This window comes from Glycine max, chromosome 16 (assembly GCF_000004515.6).
Source record: "Glycine max cultivar Williams 82 chromosome 16, Glycine_max_v4.0, whole genome shotgun sequence".
Taxonomy (NCBI): domain Eukaryota; kingdom Viridiplantae; phylum Streptophyta; class Magnoliopsida; order Fabales; family Fabaceae; genus Glycine; species Glycine max.
Genome location: NC_038252.2, coordinates 28,720,980 through 28,737,320, shown reverse-complemented (window position 1 = coordinate 28,737,320; position 16,341 = coordinate 28,720,980). Strand labels below are relative to the sequence as shown.

The following is a 16,341-nucleotide window of genomic DNA, read 5'->3' as shown; positions in this document are numbered from 1 at the left end:
TGTTTGGTAAATATGTTATAGGGAGGGGATGCAGATCCCCAAAGCAACTTTTAGTTATTTTTTTGCTAAAAACAACAAATTAAAACAGTGAGACGTGGATCATGGATGTTATTCCATGCAGAGGATTTGCTACTAATATTTTTTTAACCCTTAATAAAATATTGCTAAAAAATTTTATAATATTTTTATTAAGTATTAAACAATAAAATATTACTATAGATTATATACGTAGTAGTGATGATTCTTATACCTAATAGTAATAATGAATTATGATGGCATATACACACACATTGTATTCACACACCACATTTACATGTATTTTTTTTCTTTTAGATGACATGGATCTTTCATCATAAACCTATTATAGTTAGATAGAATTATTATGGATGACAAAATCCTTTATCTCAGTATTTAATGCAACTGAATATTTAAAATTCAAATTTAAAACTACTAATTAAGTTAAAACAATTAATGGATAAAGGAAAAAGAGTAAGAAAGGTTATAGGTTCGATTCCTTTCACTCTCTGTGCCAAACAGGGTTGCCACTGCTACCCCCAAAATTGGCAGAAACTAATTATGCATGGCAATGGTCCCTGCAAGTAGCATCTGATCTCTCTTTTACCAACATCATCGTGGAGACAGACTGTCCAATTAATAAAACTGTCACAAGCTTGGACCAGCAAGAGGTTTGGTCTACCTCTTATTTTGAGGGCATCATTCATGACTGCAAAGTCATACATGTCTACGGACTTCTCACATTTCTAGACAGATTATTGTTTGCAAGAGAAATGATAGGGTTACACTTTCTAATATCGTGTTTGTTTTTCCGTTTCAGACGTGGTTTTTAACCATTTGAACGTGATTTTCATAAGCTTATAGTTATATAATTTCCACGTTACAAACATGACTCATCTATCTTTCAATGAGATGGGAGTCATATAGACATAGTGGTTTGGTGATTCGGGGAGGCACACAAGATTGGAATAATAAAGAGGTCTTGATTTTGAATCCTCTTATTAACATAATATATAGTAATTACTAACATTTATCCATAAAATAAATATTTGACGAAATAATTTCCAAAAAGGCTATCTTAGTATACGATGAGACAGCAAACTTGGTTTTTGTTTATCCGGATATATAACTACTGCATATAAGAATCCTATCTGAGGTATAGAACAACGATTTGCAATAAGAATCCAGTATTTCCATCATAAAAAAAAAAAAAAAAGATAGGTGCTTGTTGAATATCAACAACAAGCATCCCCACATGATTATCCTTTCTCAGCCAATACTCCCTGAAACACTTCTCAATGGTTGGTGCTTTCATTTTCGTACCAATGGCAGAAGGCAAAAGATACAAAATTATTAGAAGAGCAAATGCAACACTTGGATTTTTAAGTTGAAGTTGATAATTGCACATCGTATCTCTTAATTTTGTGGCGAACTTCGCACAAACAAAAGCACTTTTTTTTTCTCTAAGAAAAAAAAACAATTTTAGTTTGATCACCTCTAACGAAGATGCTAGGATAGGACCACCCTTTGAGGTCATTTTTTATACTTAGAATAAGTTAAGCTCATTGAGAGTAAGGTCTCTGACACTATTGCAATGAATCTAGCTAGCTTATACCCCCTATCGACACATGCAAATTCTATGTTCTCTACTTATTTTCCATGATGATATATTGAACTGATTAAAGTTTAGTGACCTACTTAGATAATTTGTCATGTAGAGTATCCAAAATCCAAAGTATCTATGACATGCAAACAAATAAGACAAAGTGTGAAAGGAAAATGGAAAGAGATCAAAATTCTACATTGCCCAAAAAGGAAAAGTAAATCATTGTTAAGCAGAGCATTCGAACAAAAAGAAAATTGAAGTTAAAACTCATATTAATACTACATAGGATTCCAACAAAAAGAAAAGCCATTTTTTTTTTACATAGTTTGGCAAGATTCTATAAACTGGGATACCCAATCTGCTAATTTGTAATACTGTGTGGCACTGATATCTTTATTGGTTGTTCCTATTTTTTTTTATTCTTCATTGAGTAATGGCTGTTCCTATTTCTTTTTATTTATTCTTCATTGAATAAAGTTCCCTGCTATAAATAATATGATGGAGGTAAATAGCAGATAAATTTATACCAATTGATTAGAGGTGTCAAAATGGATCAGTTGACCCACATGATTGACCCACCACGGGTTAAGATTTAAACGGATAGAGTAAGTGCGATTTACTTTTAAATGAACCACGAAAATACCAATTCGGCCCAGCCCACCACGGGTTGATGGGTTAACTCACAAAATTTTTATAATAAAAAAAATCTCAAAATAAAATTTTAAAAAATTAAAAACATTTTTTTTCTGTTTTTTAAGTGATATTTTTTCAAACAGACATTCAAATGATTCAAATAAAAATACAAATAATATACAAATGTCTTAAATAACCATTTAAATATCTAATATAATCATGAAAATAGTCATTCCAATCAAATGTCTCAATTCTCAAATACATAAAATACCTTTCAAAAGTCTTAAATCCATACGTTAGTCTTAATCATAGTTCAACAACATTATAATACCAAATTGTCAAGACAACATACACAATCTATTATTAATTTATTAGTTATTACTTGGGTTTCACAGGACAACCTGACTCAAACCCACCCAACTTGTGAGTTAAGTGAGTTGGATTTGTTTTCTCTCAATATTGTAAAACTTGTATTTTTTTTTTTGCCCAACCCGGTCCGGACCCTTGGGGAGTCAGGTTGGCTCACCGAGTTTGGGCTCATTTTGACACCCCTACAATGGACCATGAGCAACCATGAGTTTGATATCACACCTCACTTATATAGTGTTCAATCTTCTCATTCTTAATCATAAACTCATTCGCGAGAAGACTTTTGATATAAGGGATCTTTATGTCCATGAACAATTACATAAGTGAATTTGATACTACACCTTAATTCAAAACCTTACGACTCAGGCTTACATGTCTTATCCTCACTTATATGGTGTCTAATCTTCCTATTCCTACCTGATATAAGACTTCATTTCATACTTGTATTTCAGCACTCTCCTTCTTTTTCCCTTGTAGTTTGATTTGGATTGCAACAGATTTAAATCATGTCTTTCATATGTTCATTGCTTTGGAGGTTGGAGAGAAACTGGAGAAAAGTTATGAAGAATAACATGAAAGTGTCCTGTAATTAACACTAATATCAATAATTAAGATTAGTAATGAACTGAACCAAGTTAAATATAGTTCAAGATTAGACTCAATAATTGATTCTTTCAATTTGATTCACAAATTAAATGAGTTAGACTTGAGTTATGTATAATTTTAGTAAATTAATTAAAGTCATAAAAGTGTTTTTTTAATTAAATTAATATTATTTTTTATGAAATAAATAAAAATAAAATATTTATAATTTTAATCAAATTTAGTTATTTGCAAGTTTGAATTGAATTGAGATTGAGTAAAAAAATATATATTTATATTAAACTTGAGTCAAATTTTGAACTGACTTTATGAGTTGAGTTAAGATAAATTAAGCATGATCAAATTCAACTTATTTTCAATCATATGAATAATATTCGTTAGTTATAGAAATTAAAGTCATGTTTTCCTATTATAAAAATAATTATTTCAATTAATTAAATAAAATACATGAATTATTATAATTTTTTTTATTTGTTCATAATTTTTATAGATAAAAAATAATATATGCCGACCTTTTACGGGAAAGCATCTGGGGCCAGGAATGCAACTTTGATTATCTACTTTACCTTTTGTATGGAGTTCTCAAAAAGTATAATTATTGCTCATGTCAATTGGAGTTTTCAATGTTATCGTAATCAAGTCTTCCAAGGACCTTGGGGGATCAATTTTACATAGTGAGACAACCTATGACATTAGGAGAAGTTCATTTGTTGTTATTGATGAAAATGTCACAACATAAAAGAGCATCTCCAAGTAGTTTCTTAAAAAATTTCTTTAAGTGAAGAAATTAAATTTTATAAATTTTTTCTATTAAAGTAAATTTACGTGATAGAAAGAATTTTCAAAAATAAGATTGATATCTTTTGTAAGAAATTATTTCTTAGTATTAAAAAATAATATTTATCTAAGATATAATAACACTATAATTAAATCATAATTAACTGAAAATAAAACAAATATAAAGTGTGAGTTACTTAGAGTTTTTTAAAAAAATTTATCATTGAAATAAAATTATGTATGAATTCTTAAAATAACATGATACTGGAAACTACAAAAAATACTGTATAAATTACAAATAATAACTTAAAAAACCTACTTAAAAACTTTCTATTAAAATAACTCTAAACATCCGGGGAATGTTCGAAACCACATATATATCATGGTCTGAAATATTTTTAGTTTTCAAAATACAACTATACAAGTTAGCTCGGATAACGGGTGAAAAGTGCTGCAAGACACAAAATATAATGTGGAATTGAGGGAAAGATTCAGCTAGATGAAAAAAAATAGAAAGCATCTCTCAACTATCTTTGTTTTGGTTTTCAAAATACTTGTTTTAGCAATAGTGTGAAATTGGTTTTAATAACAGTTTTTCAAACCAAAAAGTCAGAAGAGAATATAAAATGCCCAAAATATATCCTTTTATATTATTTTACACTTATTAATTAATCTTATTAAATACTTTCAATTCGACGAACTAGTTTATAAACTTTTAGGTTTTTAGATATTATTTTTTAGCTTGTAAGTTTTTGCCTAACTAATAAATTTTCAACTAATTTATAAACTAATTTCATCAAGCATATCCTAAAGTAATAAAAAAAATATCTCGAATCTCATTTTAATATTTATATTCTAGGCATTCTAATGCTTCTATTTATATAGACATTTAAGACTATTAATTTTCTTAAGCCTTCACTCTTCCCAATCTTGTTCATATTCACTTTCATTTAAATATTTTTTTATCTTTAAAATTCAAATACGCTCATGATATTCATATGATGTATCCCCTCATGATTTTTTAATATAAACTGAACAGTTTAATAAATTGTAATTGAATATTAGAAACTAATTTTTTAGCGGGCATCAAATAGAAGGTAAAATTGTGATGTTAACTACATAGGAAAATTATAAGATACCAAAAGATTTATTAGTTGATTGAGCAATATATGTTAGTTGTTGTAAATATCATGACATCTGAGTTTGATTATTATAGATTTACAATAAAAATGTGATTGTAACTACATAGAAAAAGTATAAGATACCAAGGAGTTTATTAGTTGATTGAGCAATATAGGTGGGTGGTAAATATTATGACATCTGAGTTTGATTATTATAAATTTATAATAAAAATATGATTGTAACTAAAAGGTATAAGATATCGAGGGATTTACTAGGTGATTGAACATTATGCATCAATTATTATAAATATTTTGGTATCATTATTTTAGATTTATAAATAAATAAATAAAAAACTATAAGTTTTTTTTATCAGCGAAACTATAAGTTAATTAAATCAAGTGAAAGTTACCGTCGTAGTCTTTAAAATCGAATTGAATTGACCAATCTAATTGTTGACTCTAAAAAATTAGATCATTTTAGAACGGTGAGAACTTAGTCCAAAATTAGTGAAAACTAATACCAAAAATCGATTTGAACTGTTATTTTTAAAATATACATTTTTAAAAAAAATATAATCTAAATATTTTTATATAAATAAAACAAATCTTGATAATTTACAATTTTTAAAATATAAGGATTACAAATATGTAAAATTTATTTTATCAATTCTTATTAATTATTTCTTATAAAACTTATAATTTTTTTATTTTATATTAATTTATTATTATTTATATCTTGATTTCTTATACTTTTATATAGTATTAAGTTTCATTTTCTCTTTTATATTCTAGATATAACTTTTAGTTAATGGACATTATTGTATTTTATTAATTTAAACCTTTGTATTAAGGTATATTTAATTTAGACTTTTTTATATATTGAATGTTAAGGACCTATAAAATATTTTATTTTAGTTTGCTATTATAAAGTTTTGATATGACTTTTTTATATATTGAATGTTAAGGACCTATAAAATATTTTATTTTAGTTTGCTATTATAAAGTTTTGATATTATATTTATTTAATATTATCTTGTGTATTACTTAATTAATAGTTGAAACTCATTTAGCGCATGAATTTCTAAATGCTAACCATACGATTTTATTTTTTTTATAATTGAATGGTTGTGATTCTTTCTTTTTTTCTCTTTTTATTTATCTCTTTCCCAATTTACTCTCTAATTCTCCTCTTCTCATTCTCTACTAATGTTGCCTCGGACTCCATCATCTCCACCTTTGTCGACAACGAACCCTTCATCAAGTCCAACCAACAAACACAAAAGCAAGTATTGAAAAACCAAAACACTTATAATGGCATTTAGAGGAATGAAATCAAGATTCAAAGTGAATGAATGAGACCAAGAATTCCAAACAAAATCAATTCAAGAATCAAGAAGGGTAATCAAAGAAACAAATGTAGAAAAAAAGACAATCAAGAAGTGAATGAAAGTGAAGATCCAAAAATTACAAAACCTAACGAAATAATGAAAAACCCAAATCGGGAACAAAAAAAAAACACAATACACAACGAAGATGAAAGGAAGGGATCTTCATCGCCACAAACCCTCGACTTCTGTGTTTGCATTCAAAGGCAAACTCCATCCGTCACATTGCTATTCTCGCCAACAATCATATTTTCAATTGTTTGCAAATTTATAACTCATCTTTCCACATGAGGTTGCACACATAAATGAAAGTGATCTCTTACAAACTCATATTCACACATGAGGTTGCATACAATAATGAAAGTGACGTCTCACCCTCCAAAGCAAGTGATTGTCTTTGGTTTCATGTCACCGCAATGATTGTTCCAATGACTCTGTTGTGATGATTGTGCTTGCAGCAAACAATGAAGAAAAAGTAGGAGAAAAGAGTGGGAATAAAAAGGGGCATAAAGGAAAAGTGAGGGAGAAAACACGAAGGACACAGCACACAGGCTAGAGGTCGTCGTGAACCTTTAATATTTTGATCGGTTTAGTAGTTTTAAAAACCCTGGTTACAGTCAATTCTATGGATAGGTATGAGCAATTAACCAATATCTGAGAATATATTCTCTTTATTCTTCATTGGTTATAATATTATGTATTACTATGCCTATAAATCGATTGAACAACATCGTGAATTTGAAGCGAATAAAGGAACCTAATTCGCATAGACTTGGTGCCAATAAGCATTTTGATTCTTCCACTTTTGTAGAAGGGTCGAGGCATTATAATCCAAGGTGCTTGTATTGTACTCATACCATACAGCCACGCATAAATTGCACAAATATCCCAAAGGGCATGTCAAATAAATTAACAAAAGAATATAGAATGGGGCTTAAAAAACAGGCCCAATTCGTGCCTGATTGGAGCTCGTTCCTTTCAGCTCCACTAGTATGGACCAAAAAAAAAAGTTGTACTAGTATTGTAATGCAATTGTTTCTCTGACAGAAGATAAATCTTCAATGCAGCTACGGAGCTACCCTTGATTCTTTTTCACCTCATCTTTGTGGATGTTAATCGGAATACAATCCATTTACATCAATATGCGTAAAACAGCAAGACCAACAGCAGAAATCGAAACAAGTGTTCCTATGCAATATTTTATGACATCATATTTGGCTGCTTCCAGTTGTGCTCTTAAAGAATGGATCTCCTGAAATATGAATTATAGCAAAGGGGGTTTAAAATGCAAATAGCCAAGTTTCCATGGGATGAAATAACTTCTAAATGTCACATAAGACTTGTTTTATAAACTTATCCAAAAGCACTTCAAGGGAAAAAAATAATAAGTAAAAAATGAAATGAGTTTGTACATAAGCTAATTTGTAGAAGTTCTCTCATATAAAGTCTCTAAAACATAGAGAATTCTACAAATTAGCTTATGAGCTTACGAAGAAACTCATTTAATTTTTTTTTCTTGTTTTCTTTTCCTAGAAGTGCTTTTGGATGAGCTTACCCAAACAGATCCATAATTGCTTACTCTATCAAGTTTGTTTGTCAGGTTGTTAGTTTCAGCATTCTGATTAGACAATTCCTCCCTTATTCTCCTGCATTTGTAGTGACTCATCAGCATTAACAGATAAAAAGAGGGATTTTCAGTCTAACAAAAGTTCTATAATCATTGACAATCAGCATATTAATTCTTAACTCTTACCCCCTTTCAAGGTTCAAATCTAATCGCTGCCCAGCAGTGACTTTGTCTATCTCATACCTGCATCACAAAACATGTGATTGAACCATAAAAATCATAACAGAACAAATGAATACATCTATAGTAGTTGATCAAAGCCAATTGTTGAAACTGATAAAGCATACCTCAACTCATTACGCATCTTCTCTATATCATTCCTAAGCTTCTCAGTCTCGTGTTGTAAGAGAGAAAAATGGTGTCCCTGAATTACAAGTTTTTTAACATATCACAGCATCACACAAACAAAACCAACCTCATCAATATCAACATAACAAATTGAGGTAAATAAAATTACAAGGATAAAGAACAAGTGAAATTAAGACCAAGAAATAAAAACAAAGCAATTCCTAATGTAAAATTGATATCCTCTCAGCATAAATGTCTCAACATAAACAATCGTACATACTATGTATGTATTTGGCACCACATGAATTACTACCCAATCATTTGAATTACTCACCTAACTCCTAAGCAAATGTTGACGGACAAGCAAAAGACATTCTCCCATATCTATTACGTATTAACAAGTATCATTAATTTAAGGTGCAGGAGTTGGACCTTTCCATTTGGGAAAAAACTAGGGACCATAAGGTTTTCTGTTTTCACTTGTAATCACAAAATCCCACATTTCCATTTGAAAACAATGTTTTCATTGTTTCCTATACAAATATTTTGTATACAAGAAATAAAGTTAAAACAAGGAAGCATTTTTATAATCAAAAGTGAAATCAAAAAATGAAAAAGAGAATATTTTCGCAAACCATTCAGTTTCTAAATTAATCTTATGCTTCCCCATTATTAAACAAGAGAAACCTTGAGGAGGATTGCAATTGTTTCCCCAAGACATCTTTACGAATCTAAGTAGAAAAAACATTTTTGGATAAACTCATGTAAACTTGCATAAACTCTTTAGGTCAAGTATCGAGTCAATGAGTTTCCCATCGCCAGTCACTTTCCAGGCACTGCCACCGGCCACCGCCAGAGTTCAAGTGACCTCTCTGGCCGACAAACCCACCATCAGGAGCACCCACAGACAATCTACCAAATGTCATCGATGGCGCCACCATCAGACACCAGGCGTGCCCTCACGCGCATTTCCTAGGCTCGCCAAACAGCATCAACGCCAAAAGTTTTACCAGCACGTCCGACCGCACACCTACCCCTAAAGTTTGGGGTCATTTCATGTTGATTTGGTGGTTCTCCTTTGTTTTCCTTTTCCATGCAGCCCCTCTTCGTGGTGAATAGTACCTCACGGCTGCTCTGTCCTTGTTTGGCAGACTTCCAACTAGGGGTGGAAATGAGCTAAGTCAAGCCAAGCTTTACTAGGCTTAAACTCGGCTTGAGTTGAATACGTAAGGCTTGAGTTTGACTCATTACCTGTTATAGGTTTTTTTTAAAGGCTTGGCTCGACTTACATAAAAGTCTGGCTTGGCCCACGAGCCTATTTAAAAGTTTGCTTAAAGATGTCTTTGATTAATTAATTATTTTAAAACCTAGTTAAATACTAACTAAAAAAAGAAACTTATAAAATTTCGTATAAATAATGTACAAATCCAAAAATAATTGATAAACAAAATCATATTGAATTCAAGTCGTTAAAGTACAAAGTATTTCAAAAATAAAAAAATCAAAAGAGCATAATATTAAAAAATGTATGGATTAGGTCCTCAGCCCCAAAGCTTACAAATCTATTTTAAGTCCAAGCCTATAAACGAAATAAAATAAAATCTAGAAAAGATAAGATAGGACGAAATAAAATCTAGATGGAATAAAATCGGGATAAAATAAAATCTAGATGGAATAAAATTTGGATAAGATAAGATTTGATAAAATAAAGTTATTATTATTATTAGTTAAACAGGCCGGCTTGTCAAGCTTAACAAACTTTTTTTTATAGTTTGGGCTTGACCTTTTTATCTAAAAAGGCTTTTTAAAAAGCTTGAGCTTGGCCTTTATAGTAAACAAGCCAAGCCGAGCCGAGCCTTACATAGGCCGAACCAAAGGCCCTTGACAAGCTGCTCGGCTCATTTCCACCCCTACTCCCAACGCCTTTTCGTTGACCCTTAACTTTGACCAATGTCACCCATTTCGAAGACCGTCACACTAGTCTTCTCTTCCTCCATCTCAAGGTGTCCCCAATGGACCTTTCTGCTTTTTCATGGGTGAATTGTGCCTATTGTCATTGCCGAAGACCACCACGACGTCCATGTGTGCAACCAACTCAAAAAAAAGCCACACACGACCCCACGCAGGGCCCTAGTGCGTGAAGTTCATGCACACGACGGGTGACGCATCTCCGGCGAGCATCACATTGGTCTTCATTGTCACTGTTCAGGTTTACCACATTTGTAACAAGCTTGGTTTATCACACATATGCTCCAGCTTGAGAAGGAGTGTGAGATTACATGAGATTATGTCTATTATTAATGATATTGTATTTAATATTAGAATATCCTACTTCCTATTAATCAGTAATTGATTGATCTTGTAATCAATATTGATTCCCTTTACCATATTATAAATAGCATGAGATGTGGTCTATAGCGACACAACATTACACAGTAAATCAAATATAATTTTTCCCCATAATGACCCCATAGTTACAGTGTTCTATGCTACTCATGCATTGTTTTTGAAGCAAACATAAATGTAACATTTTACAAGGGCTCAAATGATTTCAAGAAATTAGCTCTTTTTCAAATATTTTCACTTTAGAAACTTATATTTTCGTGAACTTATGTATGATGTGATCATTAAATAGTTTGATCTTATGTAGTATTAATGTACTATCAACATTATTGTGGTTTGGTACTTTGCTTTATTATGGAGTTGAAATGGTGAATGTGTTAAGAGTATTATGCTATGCATATATGTCATTAATAGGTTTTTCAATATTATTTTTATTCATATTAAGTAAACTGTTATCTATTTACTAGTTGAGTATACAGAAGCTCAACCAATTTAAGTAGAATCTCAAGTTTGCCAACCTTTCATCCTACCATCACTAGAAATACATGATAATTTCAAGATAACATAGAGCCCATTTAATTTAAAGATCTTCAAAATTATCTTCTCCACGCTATCTGGTTTTACAAACATCATATGTTAGCAAGCTTCCTCAGAGGTTTGAACATGTCATTGATTATCTTATGCAGCACAAAGTTAACAACTAAAATAAATATAACATAATTATGAAATGTGACAACAAAAGTTGAAGAGTTATCAGATCATGAGTTTCTACTAAATCTCATAATTGAATTGTTTCAAGAAATCCAACACTGAATAATTCATCATGGTCACACCAAAGTACATTATGCTATGGATGCTAGAGACAACAGAGAAGATCATCTACAAGAGATGCATTGAGTAGAAAGAAGGGGAAGAAAAGAAAAGAAAGAGAAATGCCAGCCTCAAAAGATATGGAGAAAAACAGTGAAGAAACATGTGATCAGCTTAAACTTATGTCTTCATTCTAATTACTTTCAGTTTCAGAGAACATGATCAAACAACGCCATTAGCATCTTCTATTGCCGCATTAGATTTAGAACAAAGACATTCAACATGAAGAAACAACACTGATCAGCTTAAACTTGTGTCTTCATTCTAATTACTTTCAGTTTCATAGAACATGATCAAACAATGTTATTAGCTTCTTCTATTGCTGCATTAGAACAAAGACAGCAACGGGCACATTTCATTCACCTAAAAATGGAAAAGCAGGATGCACAATTCACTAAAACATTCTGTCAATAAGTAAATGTAAAAGGTACTTTTCATCCTAAATGACTGTAATTCATGGAAGCCATATTTATGACAGTAAAATAGAATGCCTGCTGCCTGCAATGATTATAAGCAACACGCAAATCTTTCATTCAGCCCTAACATGTTCACTACCAGTATCAAGCCCTACGACATCCACATGCACCAAAATCATAAACCTCAAACTCGACACATAACATAACATCCACATGATTAAGGAATACCTGTGAGCTCTGCACCTCCGCTTTAAACTTAGACAGGTTGGATTCTTGCATCATTTCAATCTTAACGAGAAAATTGGTCATAGCAGCTCACATTAGTACAAAACATTAGGGGCAAAAACGTGGAGGCGGATTTTAAATCCACAGAACCATAAAACAAAGATTGTATTTGGCACTAAAAGGGTCTTACTTTCTGCATCTGCGCCTTTGATACCAACGACTGAGACACATTTTCGAGACTGTCATTCAAAACCTCAGTTATGGCAGCGGTTATCGCCTCGGCTTGCTTCGAGGGCACTCCTTCCCCTTCCAGTCTCCTAACCTATACACACCAAAAATCAAACAAACAAGTCACTCAACCTTCTTCAGAATTGCAAATAAAAGTGAAATCCAATCAGGAACAAGTGTATGTAAATTATTATCATTATTATAATTACAAGGGCCAAGGTGTCAACGAGGAACAAGTGCTTGCGGTTGGATTTCACCACTTGGGAAAAGTGTCTGGTCCCCGAAACAGAAAATGGATCGAAAATTGCTCTTTGGGACGACGACAATGACGACGACACTTCCGATCTCGAAGCCCCGAAACCTGCGATTGAAGATAACTGCCACACCCGCCTCCGAATCGCGGCCATTTTCGGATTACAAGAACAGAACCCTCAAAATTCGCACAACGATTTTCAGGCGCTTCAAATGATCAAAGCAACCTTCGCAGCAAGTCAACTACAAATCGAACAAACAACGACAACCGACGATTTATTATTATATCCGCACGAAGAGAGCGCAGAAGTTTGTTTTTGCTGTTCAGCGCAAACAAAAAGAGATGATGGGAATGAAAATGGGGAAATTGAAAAGAGAAAAAGGAAAAAATTGATTGGCATGGGGAAGTGTGAAAATGGACGGTTGTACCTTAAGCAATGGCCAATTAGAGGAGAGAGAAGGTGCTCTAGGTCGTTAGGCGGTGGTGGTGGCGTTGTGATGAGTCATCAAGTCGACGAGTTCGTAAACAAAGGTGGCGTGGTGTTGTTCCTAACAAAGGGGAAAGAAAAGAGACGGTGCAATCCAGTGCAAAAATGCACTGAAATTATATTAATTATAGGAAAAATAAAAAATGAAAAGGAAAATGTTTTTATTAGAATGCCAAAAAAATATACAATCCGATGATTTTAAAATACATTTTCTGGTTTTCAATCAAATCTTGACAAATACAAAAGCGTGTTACAAGAACGAAGTTAAAATTGAAATATTTTTATTAAAATACTTAAAATAATATTGTGGATACTTTTTAAGTTTTCTTTTAATTTTATATTAAATATTTCTCATTTTAATTTATTAACTAATATTCTTACGATACTGAGTAACACTTGATAAGATCCAAAAAAATCATCCTTAATTTTGTAATAAGTATTATATTCAATCAATACTGATTAACACTTAATTTTGTAATAATATTGTGGTTACTTGTGCATCAAGAATAAAATAAACATAATTGCATGATTTTTTTTCTTAATTTTTCGCCTTATGCATGCTTTGAGATCTATTCAATTAATTATATATGTTAATTAATTTTGATTTATCAGTAAAATATTTCGCCTTTGTTATATATAAAAAACAATACAAAAATACTCGCTACATTTTTAATGAATTTGAAGTGTGTTTGAAATCATGGTGAAAAAATTATATTCATTGCAAACTTGACCTTACAAAAAATTTAATTATTGTTATGCAAAATTGACTGTCTCAAAATCTCGGTGTGACTAGAATTGATAAAAATACAATGGATAAAAAGTATGCTGAGTTATAAAAAATTACACTAAATTCTATAACAAATTTGCTTTCAATATAAAACATTGAAGCATTTAGAAAAAAATTGATTTGTAGATAGGAGAGTAGGTAAAGGAATAGATGAGACCCTAGACAGGAGTATCAAACCAGTATATATAAATAAAAGAGAAAAAACAACATAACAAAACACATGAGAAGACTATACCAAAATCACCATGGGGAATGAGAGGATCCTAAAACAAGGCAGCACATTCCTATTTCTAACAAAATCTCTCCTAACAAAAGAAATGTGTGATGTTGCCACAAAATTGGCACACTTGTCGGGGTAGGTATTTCCTTCCTTATACAAGTGAGAAAAAACAAAAATCATATCTTTACAAAGAGTTAATTATTAGTTTCTCCATCGTCCAAGAAGGCTCCAAGGGACAATCAAAGGATTGTTGAAAGCGTTAATTACCAATTGAGAGTTTATTTCCAACCAAAGGTTATGCCAACCCCTTTGGTGAGCCCTTTCAATGGCTCTAATATAGCAACGAATAACTCAGCAAAAAGAGTGTTCCATGGAGTTAGCCATATTACCCTTCTTGAAGCAGCTAGTCGTCAGTGCAAAGGCTGAGATGATGAGACCAACAACAAAGTGAAACGAAATGGTGATTTGCTTAAACCACTTCTGGTTTCTAGTAAATCAGATAAAAGAAATGAATAACAGCTGCGGTGACTACGTCCTTCAGCTGGGATCCTTGTAACTTCTTTATCACCCACAAGATGTTTTCAACAAATTGCAAATTTAAGGAACATCTCAGCAACATGGATTGGAGCCAATTTCATGTGTTGGTGGCAAAAGAGCACGTAAGGAAAAGGTGATATGAAGATTCTTCATTTCTACCTCAGAGGCTGCAAACAGAAACAAGGTGACTGCCTCTATGCTTAAGGTTTTCATTAGTTGATAGACAGTTATAAAGAAAACGCCAAAGCAAGAAAGACTTGAAGCCAAAACTAGGGGTGTTCACATGCCTATCCCCGATACAAATCGATCTAATTATATTAAGTTGGATTTCTAGAATGTTTGATCGAATTCAATCCCATCATAAACGGATTGGATAACGGATTTTTTTTTTTTTGAACTTGATCCAATCTGTCCTAACTCATATCTCATATAATTTAATTTGTTATATATATATATATATATATATATATATATATATATATATATATATATATATTATTAAATACAAAATACATTAATAATTTTTAACTCACATAATTTATTAAATTAATAAACTAAATCACCAATATTTTTTTTATCGTTTTTATTTTTTTCTTGATTTTGTTTGTTTTGCATGCTAATATCGTATTATATTTCTAACATAAAAATATTGTACGAGTATTACAATCATTAATTATATTAGTAAAATATTTTCATAATTTAATCTCTTAAATGCATTTAATCATTATATATTTACAAAATTTTAGATAAAAATAAATTATTATTCTAAACAAAATTATTTTTTAGAAAATAAAAAAATATTCAGATCAAATTAATCCAACTCAATTTAACCCGTTTATAATCGAATTAGGTTATGTCGAATTAGGGTGAGTCTATAAAAAAAATTACACAAGTCTCAGCCAACCTAATTCGTATAATTTTGATGGATTTAATAATAAGTTTAGCCAAACCCCACCCATTTGCACCCTAGGGAAAACCACTTTGGACCATATGAGGGTAGCCCACAGACGGATTTTATTGGAACTCTATAAAAATTGTAAGCTTCTTTCAAGGAAAGAATTCCATTCTCAGCAGGACCCCATATAGGAATGTCCGAAACAAGAGTTATAGTCAGAGAGCAGATTAAGAATTCTGAAAGTAAGCATAGAAGGAATATTCCAAGAGTTCCTTTGTCTAAAATCATAAACAGAGGCAATAAGGCTCTTCCAGACCTCCTCTTGTAGATGAAGGGCCTCAACAATGGAGGTTTCAAGGCACCAGATATCATTCAAGTTAATATGATGGTGGGAGCCAATAATCCAACCCGTACTGGCTTCCACCAAATGTTCAGAAAAGATTTATTCAAGCAATATTCTCTTTACTTGAAAATCAATGTTAACCAAATTAATTTTATTTAAAATCAATTTTACAAATGCACTTCTAAACACATAATTTAAGAAAAATGCTAACAATTACAGGTTCGAAACAGTTTTCATAAAAATGCTCAAAGTTTGATTTTCGTTAAATCTTATTTTTTTAAAAAAAAATTTGGTACACATCATCACTTTATAC

At 31.3% G+C, this 16,341-nt stretch overlaps 1 protein-coding gene across 2 annotated transcripts; it reads right to left on the bottom strand.

The window, feature by feature from the left end:
• Positions 1 to 7,336: 7,336 nt before the first annotated feature.
• Positions 7,337 to 13,359, bottom strand: LOC100806915 (protein FMP32, mitochondrial). 2 transcript variants are annotated; one of them, XM_006599283.4, is made up of 8 exons: positions 13,188 to 13,359; positions 12,716 to 13,078; positions 12,469 to 12,600; positions 12,282 to 12,341; positions 8,424 to 8,500; positions 8,263 to 8,319; positions 8,089 to 8,155; positions 7,337 to 7,761 (listed from the first exon to the last, which is right to left on the bottom strand). In XM_006599283.4, the coding sequence occupies exons 2-8, from the start codon at positions 12,911 to 12,913 to the stop codon at positions 7,642 to 7,644; spliced, it is 711 nt and encodes a 236-aa protein (XP_006599346.1). In that variant the 5' UTR covers positions 12,914 to 13,078; positions 13,188 to 13,359; the 3' UTR covers positions 7,337 to 7,641. The 2 variants fall into 2 exon arrangements, with proteins under 2 accessions (XP_006599346.1, XP_003547952.1); XM_003547904.5 differs by having other exon boundaries at positions 12,716 to 13,001.
• Between the last annotated feature and the right edge of the window lie 2,982 nt (positions 13,360 to 16,341).

Bases quoted from the DNA above. Each gene is read 5' to 3' on its own strand.
- LOC100806915 (XM_006599283.4), bottom strand. From the start codon at position 12,913: ATGGCCGCGATTCGGAGGCGGGTGTGGCAGTTATCTTCAATCGCAGGT. The intron at 8,156-8,262 runs GTAAGAGTTAAG...CTACAAATGCAG, and splicing joins GATTTGAACCTTGAAAGGGG to GAGAATAAGGGAGGAATTGT. The intron at 7,762-8,088 runs GTAAGCAATTAT...TTCATATTTCAG, and splicing joins TGACAAACAAACTTGATAGA to GAGATCCATTCTTTAAGAGC.